The sequence below is a fragment of the Lissotriton vulgaris genome, chromosome 2_1, assembly GCF_964263255.1.
Source record: "Lissotriton vulgaris chromosome 2_1, aLisVul1.2, whole genome shotgun sequence".
Taxonomy (NCBI): domain Eukaryota; kingdom Metazoa; phylum Chordata; class Amphibia; order Caudata; family Salamandridae; genus Lissotriton; species Lissotriton vulgaris.
In genome coordinates this window covers 1,280,424,297-1,280,434,514 of record NC_141687.1, presented here as the reverse complement: position 1 = coordinate 1,280,434,514, position 10,218 = coordinate 1,280,424,297, and the positions used below count along the sequence as shown (strand labels likewise).

Here is a 10,218-nt window from a genome sequence, read left to right as displayed (position 1 = left end):
CCCGAGCAGAACGCAAGCCAGCATTCCCAAACCCAGGAGACACAGTCCCACATATCACTCAACGACCACAGGACATAAAAGCACGAGGAGAACACCCAGCAGCATCCACACAGAACACGGCCAGGGAGCCCCATCCCAGAAGCAAGCCCAATGAGCAGCTACCCCAGAGGCGAGGAACCTCAAACCGACCCAGGCGTCAACACACCACAAGCCCAACAGCAGGCCGCACAGCCAACACAGCCACTGAAGGAGAGCAGCCACAGAAGGCCCCAGAACACGACCAGCCAGCCTAAAGGCAACAAAAAGGGAACACCACCCCACAAAAAAAGGCACAGCAGGAAGGAGGCACACCGCCAGAGCCCGCACAACCGCCAAACAGAGCAGCAGCACCCAAACCCCAGTAAGAGGAACAGGACAGAAAATAGGCAGAACCAGAAACTCCAACAAGGAGCAAAGGAACGAAAGAACAGCGCCAGGAGGAAACAACCCCACAACCACCCGGACACCAAGGGGCGCACCAGCCCAACGCCCGAACCCCGAAAGGCCAACCATCCACCCATAGAGCTCGCAGGGAGGATACAGTCCGACCCAAGTCGAAGCCAACCACCCAGAAACCCAAGACAAGCCCCGGAATCCAATGCAGACACACCCAGTGTCGGACAGCAATCCAGGAAAGAAAACCCCATGACAGGCACAGGACAGGAGAGGCGAAGGGCTCCTGAACTGAGAAAAAACTCAGCCAGAACACCCCAAAGCCAGGAGGTCCATACACACCACAGCCAACCCGCAAGTGGACCAGACACCCCGAGACAGAGGGGAAACAACAAGGGACCACCGGCAAACACCAGCAAGGCCCAATGCCAACCACAACAGAGGGAGCCAAGGCCACCCAGACCAAACCGGAGCCACCAGGACAAACGAGGCCCGACCCAGTCCAACCCGCAGCAGGACCCACGGAACCAGCGCAAATGGGGGAAAAGCACACAGCAGGCCCCAGTACAACAGAAGGACAGGGCAACCACCCCGCAGACAGTGCCTGACCAAACCAGAGAACAACCTCAACCCAAGGCAATCCCCGGAGAAGCAAAACAGGCCCAACCACGAGACTCTGAACCAGGACAGCAAGAGGCACAACTCGGACAGGGAGGGAAACACCCCACGCAGGAGAGCCGCCCCGGGAAGAAAAACCCCCCGGTAGACGAAAAGTCCAAGGGGCCACAAGGAAGAAAACGCCCCCCCCCCCCCCCCCCCCTCCTGGCCGAACAGCCGAACCATCAAGTGAAGCCATCCCAGCACAACAAAGGCGGACGACCAAACACACCACCAGCACACAGTCCGACTAGACCATCACGAACCTCAGGAGGAACCAAGGCAGAAAGAGGCCAGGACAACCGAACCGACCATGGGACAGACTGAAAGCACAGGCAATCAGGATTCAACCCCAGACCAGAGCGAGCCAGCGCCACCAGAGGCACAAGAGCAGCAACAGCACCCCGGTCCAAATGAAAGCACCACATGAACTCAACAGCACCCGGCATACCCAGGCGACCTCCCAACCAGGCACCAACCAGGCCAGAAACTGCAGAACCCCAGATCCTTTAAACAAGATCAGGTGCACCCAGGCAAGCAAGGCCATAGGCACAAAACCCCCATGGGACAACAAGAAAGCAGAGGCAGGAAATGAACCCACCGTCCAGCGGGAGCCTGCGACAGCAGAGGCACAAAACACTCCACAGAGCAGTAGAGCCCAGGTCAGAGAACCAACCCCTCCCAGGACCCAAATGGATAGCCCCGCAAGAGGCCCAGTGCAAGACACGCCAGGGGGAACAAGAGCCAACGGGCCCAAGGACAAACCTCACAGCAGCAGGAAACAGCCGCCAAACATGGAGCCGCCGGGGAGTAGAGGAAGACCGAGCCCCCAACCACCACCGTAGTCTGCGGGGCACCGTCAGGAAAACCCCACCAACTGAGGTGCCGAAACCACCCCACGAACAGCAGCACATGAGTGATGCAAAGAAGGAAGACATCAAGTAAAGAAACCCCAAACCGACGCAGGAGTCAGCAAACACCCAGTAAAAGGGCCTAAACCGGAAGGAAAGAAGAGGAAGAATCAACCTACCGAACAAGGCAGGGAACACCCGGAACCCCCTAGTAGGCAAAGAAGCCACGGGAACCGGTATAAGAAGAATGCGTCCCGGAGAACCCGAAGGATAGACGAGGGAGACACAAGCGTGCAGCTGCCATAACCAGCACCGGACGGCAGACCCCAGAAGGGCCCCTGAACAGAAACAGGAGCGAGTACACCCCCCGACCCTGCCGAAACACTTGCACCCACAACACCGCCCCCTCAGAAACGAGACCCGAGCCCTGAGCAAAGAGCCCGCCACAGCGCCTGAGAAATGGGAAAAAGGGGCAGCACAGAACATGGATCTATGACAGAATTTCGACAGACAGAATTTCGACCTACACAAATATCGGCGTAATTATATCGATAGCAAAAATATCGACGCCCTATGTACAACATGGTAAGTACCAAAATATCGAAAAATTAATATCGATGTTAAAAATATCGTTGTTAAATATATCGATTTTTTTAAAATTTAAAATAACATAAAAAAAACTGTAAATAATACTTATTAATTACTTAAACATATTTAAATATATGTAATAATTGTTAAAAAAAATAATAATACATATTTAATTAAAAAATAAAATGATAAATCATATATAATATATAATTACTTAACAATAATTACTATTCCCACTCCAGTGGGTGCAACAGTAGGGAAAACTGACCCTGAACACTAAAAATACCCCTTTACCCAAAAACCTAAAACTGACCCTGAACCCTAAAAATACCCCTTTACCCATAAACTGAAAACTGACCCTGAACCCTAAAAATACCCCTTTACCCAAAAACTGAAAACTGACCCTGAACCCTAAAAATACCCATTTACCCAAAAACTGAAAACTGACCCTGAACCCTAAAAATACCCCTTTACCAAAGAACTGAAAACTGACCCTGAACCCTAAAAATACCCCTTTACCCAAAAACTGAAAACTGACCCTGAACCCTAAAAATACCCCTTTACCCAAAAACTGAAAACTGACCCTGAACCCTAAAAATACCCCTTTACCCAAAAACTGAAAACTGACCCTGGACCCTAAAAATACCCCTTTACCCAAGAACTGAAAACTGACCCTGAACCCTAAAAATACCCCTTTACCCAAAAACTGAAAACTGACCCTGAACCCTAAAAATACCCCTTTACCCAAAAACTGAAAACTGACCCTGAACACTAAAAATACCCCTTTACCCAAAATTAATTAATATTACAAATAAATTACTTCCCACCCTATTCCCCTATAAACCCACAACCCGCTCCAGTAGTAAAACATATAATTTAGTTAAAAATATACATAAATTATCAATTAATTAATCAATTAATCAATTTAAATAAATCATTGCCAATTAATATTTTTTTTGCAAAATAAATTAATCATTGAAAAATAATTATTTAATTACAAATAAATTACTTCCCACCCTATTCCCCTATAAACCCACAACCCGCTGTGGTAGTAAAACATATAATTTAGTTAAAAATATACATAAATTATCAATTAATTAATCAATTAATCAATTAAAATAAATCATTGCCAATTAATATTTAATTGCAAAATAAATTAATAATTGAAAAATAATTATTTAATTACAAATAAATTACTTCCCACCCTATTCCCCTATAAACCCACAACCCGCTGTGGTAGTAAAACATATTATTTACTTTTATATATTTTTAAATTATAAAAACATATTAAACACATATTATAACAATTAATTTAAATACTTAACTAATATTTCTAACACATATTAGTAAATCGAAATTACTTACATCGATATATATGCTATCGATATTAGTAATTTCGATATTACTTACCTTAGGGTCGATATTCTGGCCATCGATATTCTGGACATCGATATTCTGTCCCATCGATATTAGCAACTCGATATAAGTGTAGGTCGAAATTAAAAACTCGATATTTTGACTGTTTACCACAGAACATAGCCAGTAGCCCAGCCCAACAAGGAGGGAAAAGAAGAAGAGGAAGCACTCCGTAGACCCTGGGACAAGAGGAAGGAAGGGACACCCCGGCCCCATTCCATACCACCAAAGGGCAGGGCCACCAAAGTAGAATGAAACGCCGCCCAAAAGCAGGCCCACAATCCCACGGATCCCAAAATAGTAAAGAGCCCGCGAAGGGAAGCACCATCATGGGAGTCCCCCAAGCAGTACCGTCCTCCAAGGCAAAACCCAGCGAGCAGACACAGAGGACCCAGCCACCGTCGCCACCGCACCAAGGGTTTCAAAGGAAAAAATCTGCCCAGAAATGCAACTGCAGTCCCAAATCGGAAAAAGAGTCAGAGGGACCCACAACCAGCAAACCAGCACAGAAAAAACGGACAGTCACACGAAGCAACCGAACCCAAAAGCCAGGGCAAGACGCAGCCCGGACCGCAAAACCAGAGGTAGCAAAAGCCAGCTTCAAGGTCCCCCATCCCGCCTGACCACAGGAGAAGAAGGAACCGCAACCACGGACACCACCAGGCACCGAGCTGCCACACCAGCCACCGGGATCCACTCGCTACACAGCCAGGATACCCCAGCGAACCACCGTAAAGGAAACCCCAATCGTCCAGAAACCGGGGAAAGGCATGTCCGCCAAACATCCCCCACACCCCCTCCTGCACAGCATACACAGAGATCGAGGAAAGGGGAGGCCCACAAGCCCCAACAACAGGTGAATGGTGAAAAAGTCTACAGACTGTCCACCCACCCAGGGCCTATGGAACCAAAAAGCAACCCGAACACGGAGCAGAAAACCACGAAGGCTCGCCCCCCGGACCCAACCAATCCAAGACAGGAACCACGTGGCAGAAGCAACCCGACCATGCCCAAAGGAAGGAGCAGCGGAAGACCCAGCGACCACCACCTCCCCGTGACAGCAGAGCCCATACAAGCCAAAACCACACATCTCTAACAGGGGCACAGAACAGAGAAAGTAGCGCCCAGACCAAGCAATGCAAGAACCACAAGGGCCAATCAGGGAATGCCACACCCCCCCAGGCCAGCAGGCCAGTCCAAACAAGACAGAAAGAGGGAGTCCCGGACTCCCCCAAAGCAGTAACACAAATGTACCCGAAACAACAGGCATCCAAGGGGAATAAAAAAACTGTTGCCAAGCAGACCGACACACACGTACCTGAAAGGAGGCCAGACCGCCATGCCACTGGCGAGCAGAGAAGCCAGTTGTGCACAACACACCTCCCCTCCCACCCTAGGTGAACTCGCCAGGGCAGGGAACCAACCCGGAAGAGGGGAGGCCCCAGCAGGAAGACAAGTTGCGCTACCACCACAGGTCACCGCCTTAAACAAAAGCAATGCCCCCAAAAAAGGGGCAGAGAGCGACCCACGGCAGGAGAAAGAGGCCAGGGGAGGAACCAAGGACACGCAGCCTCAGCACACAGAGTCCCGACCCCCAAAAGTACCAGCCCCATGCATGTGTCACGAGGCGCAGCCCAAAATATCCGGAACACCAGGGCGCCCCCAAACTTAAGGATAAACGGAACGCACCCTAGAAAGAACAGGCAGCCCAAAACAGGACAGAAAGAGAGAGCAGCATCCACTTGCAAAGTAACCTGCCTCCAAACAGACACGGGAACACGAACTCCCGGACATTCCAAAGGAAGCATACAGGCACAGTATTGCAACCACGGCCCACTGTGTGAACCAAAGCAACGCCCCTTAAAAAGGGGCAGGGAGCGACCCGCGGCCAGAGACCACGAAGCCCCGGTAGACAGAGCCCCGTCCATTTAAATGTCCAAAGCGATTTCCCGCAGGGATATTGCAGAGTCTGTTCTTGCGGCCGCTTCTTACAATTCCCTGTGCGCATCCATTTCGATCTTCAGCAGAAGCATCTTGTACTGCCTCCCAGGTAACAAAAACAAAAAAGGGAAACACGGGCCCGAGACGAGCACCGAGCCCCCAAACACACCTCCAAGGAGGAGCCAAACCGCCACGCTACTGGCGAGCAGAGAAGCAAGCCGCGCCCAACACACCTCCCCTCCCTCCCCGGGTGTACCCGCTAGGGCAGGGAACATACCCGGAAGAGAGGAGGCCGCAGCATGGAGACACCACCCCACACCAGGCAGTCAAGGCCCCCCAACCCCACGGTCCCGCTAAAGCAGGGACTCAAAAGTACATGACAAAAACAGGTACAACAGGGGAACAAACGGCCGCCCAGCAGGCCGTTTCACACTCACCCGAAAGGAGGCACAGGTCCAGTACCCCCACGACGAAGTTGCCAGGAAACGAATTCCGCAGAAAAAACAAACAGGATGTGGATGGGCGGGTCACATGATTATATGCCTTAGGGTGTGGGTGTGGCCTGGAGGGAAGGGATGGGTTTTTAGTTGCTTAGGAGTTTCTGGTGGGAGGAGCTATGCTCATTAGTAAGGACTGGGACGGGGAGGGCTGACGAGGAGGTAATGGTGTCAGGGCGCTTTCATAATAGGCACGGCTGTGGGCCCGGGCACGGAGGGGCGAAGGTGTCTGAGCGTGTTATAATAGGCGCAGCTGTGAAGGCGGGGCCCGTTGTGCGGAGTGACTGCCTTCGATTTGCCCATTCCGTGTGTCAATTTGAAATTAAACATTTACAGCTTCATCCATCACGAGCTTAGTAAAGTGCAGATTTTAGCGCAAGCGGTCCAGCAGTTCTTCAAACTGTCAGGGACAGAGCTGCAGGGCGGAACCCTGAGTTTGTCTGTGTGCAGAAGTTAACTGGCCATAGTTGTGCTGTTTATTGCGTCATGTTTGCATGTAAGGAGGCGACCAAGGGAAGCGGGGCCCGAGCACAGATGTGGCGCTTGATTTTCTTCTATAGAGTGCGGACTCTAGCCAAAGGTGTCAGAGCGTGTCACAATAGCCACAGTGTAGGGAGCGCGGCAGGTTGCACAAAGGTGGCTCTGCATGCGATTTAGATAGCGCCGATTGGATCGGAAAGTGTCAGAGCGCTTCACATATGGCACAGTAATGATTAAAGTGGACAAAATAGGATAAAAAGAAAACGTTACGTTGCATGAGGTAAAAGTTACAATAGGTAGACTTCCAGCATAATGCCGCTAGTGAGTCAACATGGTTTTCAATTAACAAAAAGACGCATTATGGCAACAAACGTTAATAACAGTGGGGGGCCTGATGGGGAGCGCGTCAATGGTGGATATGCAGAATGGGTGAGCAAGCATGCTGGCCTGGGAGGGGGGGCATGAAACCGAATTTGATCTGCTGGCATGCCAAAAGGGGATTAATAGGCATGGAAGGTTACGTCATGGTCTGGGGGGGGGCGAGCGCGATACCCCTGGGGAACTTAACCAGTAGACGGGGGGCACTAGGGCGGTAAGTATCTCTGGTGCACGGTTAAATGGGGCATGGCTGGCATGGGAAAAAGAGGCGCGCCGGCGCGAGGCCTGTTGAAGGGGCATGGAAGTTTTGACCAGTGAATAATTGTGTTTTCTTTTTCTTAGTAGACGGGATGCCGCCCAAAAGGACACGGGGGGCCCCAGCATCAACGGAGGAATTCCGCTCATTGGCGGCATTGTGGGAGGTCGCAAAAAAAGGAGGTATCGATTGGGCCCTGAAGACCCTATCTCAGGATGCAGGAACAAGCGGGCAGCAGGAGCCTCCCCTGCCAAAACGCGTACGTCGGACGCCTATTCGCTTTAAAGACTCGCATCAGGAGAAGACCAAGCGGGTCTCGGAACCGCGAGCGACCCTTCCAGGTGAGGCAATGGCAGTGGGCCAGCACCTGGTGGTCACGGACAATATGCGGGTGACTGATGTGGGCGCGCAAACAGGCTCAGAAGATGGCGGGTTGTCCCTTATGGGGGGGCCTACACAGAGTGCGGGAATGACAACAGGGTCAGCCAGGGGGCTGGTAGTCAGGCAAATACGGGGGTGCAGGGGGAGGGGGGAGCCGCGTCGGGTACGACATCGCGGACTCCGGTGGAAACAATACAGGCCCCTGTGGTGGCGACACAAGGTGGAGGGGTGGCTCAGGTGTGGGTCCAGTCAGGCGGAGCGTTGCAATCGCCAATGGTGGTGGCTACCACGGCTCAGGGCCCAGTGAGTAACGCAGGGGCTGTGGGGGCAGGGCTAGTTGCGGTGGCACCACCGCCCCCCCGGCGAGGGTGGCATCGGTGCACACTCCTCTACTACATAGCCCGGTGTTATACGGTTCAGCTTCATTGGCAGTTTCACCGTCAGCAAGTATAACTTGGCATGTGCCCGCAGATACAAGGGAGAAGATCTTTAAAGGGGAATATGTGGATGTCTTTGATTTGATTAATGCAGGTGTGGTCCCGGGGAAGTCCAGGTCAGGTAAAGATGGGGAACTGAAACAAAAGAAGGTTTGGGTGGAATGGTCACTGAAGAACTGGGTGACTGGGTTTGCTATTTACGCAGCGATTATGGTCGAGAGGTTCCCTGCTTTGGCAGCTCAATTGATAAGCTACATGTCATTGATTCATGGGGCAGCTTCAGAATTTCAGGGGACGGCCTGGTTGCAATATGACACAAAGTTCAGGCAGATGAAAGCAGTGAGGCCTGAAGTAGCATGGGACCAGCGGGAGATCAATATATGGCATGGGGAGTTTTATTCGGCGGTGCCAGTTAGCAAACCAACACATTCCTTTCGGGGAGACAGGGGAGCCGGGGACAAAAAGCAAGCATGTTGGCAATTCAACAAAAATGAATGTAATAGAGAAACAGCATGTAAGTTCAAGCACATTTGCTCCTTCTGTGGGATGTTCGGGCACCCAGAGATTAAGTGTTTCAAGAAAGGGGGAAAGCCCAAGGAACACCGCCCTCCCACAGCTACCGCTCAACCGAAACCTCGCCCTGCCCAATAAAGATCAGAACTTGCCTACTCCCATACACCTGCCAGTATTAGCACATCTGCTCGCCAGATATGAGAGGGTGGCAGAAGCACAATTTTTGTATGAAGGTTTTAAAACTGGTTTTCACATCCCGTCTGCCGCAGTGCCAAGTGCAGCTCCCCCTCGCAACCAATTGTCAGTGATAAGGACCCCAGAAGCGACCTGGGAAAAAATTGAAAAGGAGATTGCGTTGGGGAGGGTGGCGGGTCCTTTCCAGACATTGCCAAGGCAGGACCTGATCTGCTCACCATTGGGGCTGGTGCAAAAGAAGGAAGTGGGGAAATATCGTCTCATACACAACTTGTCGAGTCCATCGGGCAAGTCAGTCAATGAGGGGCTGGATCCAGATTTGTGTACTGTTCGCTACACCACTTTTGACATTGCGATTAAGAAATTGCAGAGATTGGGAGGGGGGGCACTGATGGCTAAAGCGGATATTGAGTCAGCCTTTTGCCTCCTGCCGGTGCATCCAGATGACACTAGATTGCTAGGCTTTACATTTGATGGTAATTTCTTTGTGGATTTATGTATGCCTATGGGTTGTTCCATTGCATGCGCAATATTTGAAACTTTCAGTCGTTTTTTGGAATGGACAGTGAAGGAAGCAGTGGGCACGCAGGAGATCGTGCATTACTTGGATGATTTCCTTTTTATGGGGCGGGCAGGCTCGTCAGAGTGTCAGGAGGCATTGGTGGGTTTTCAGATGATGGCAGAGGCATTGGGGGTGCCGTTGGCGGCAGGGAAGACAGAGGGTCCAGCAACACAATTGACTTTCTTGGGTATCGAGATAGACACAGTGGAAGGCGTGTGCAGATTACCTCTAGACAAAATTAAGGCTTTTCAAGGGTCTTTGGACCAATGCTTAAGGTCACGCAAGGTTACACTGCATCAATTACAGGTGTTGGTGGGTCAACTTAATTTCGCACTGCGAGTTATACCGATGGGCAGGGTCTTTTCAAGGAATATAGCCAGGGCAATGTCAGGTTTGAGGAAAAAACACCACCACACTAGGCTGACAGCGGAAGTGAAGGAGGATTTGGTCACATGGAGGGATTTCTTGGAGCACTTCAATGGTTCAGTGATATGGCAACAACCGGCACAGGACAATAGAGAATTAGAGCTTTATACAGATGCAGCGGGCAGTGTCGGGTTTGGGGCGGTGCTAGGTACAAGGTGGTGTATGCAGCATTGGCCGGAGGATTGGTTCAGGAGAGGGTTGGTCCGCA

General features: G+C 51.1%; 1 protein-coding gene across 1 annotated transcript; it reads left to right on the top strand.

Annotated features, from left to right (window-relative positions):
* The first annotated feature begins 1,680 nt into the window (after positions 1-1,680).
* On the top strand, positions 1,681-8,965 carry LOC147732500 (uncharacterized). The gene is made up of 3 exons (XM_086954270.1): positions 1,681-2,030; positions 7,586-7,678; positions 8,278-8,965. The coding sequence occupies exons 1-3, from the start codon at positions 1,681-1,683 to the stop codon at positions 8,963-8,965; spliced, it is 1,131 nt and encodes a 376-aa protein (XP_086810396.1).
* The last annotated feature ends 1,253 nt before the right edge of the window (positions 8,966-10,218 follow it).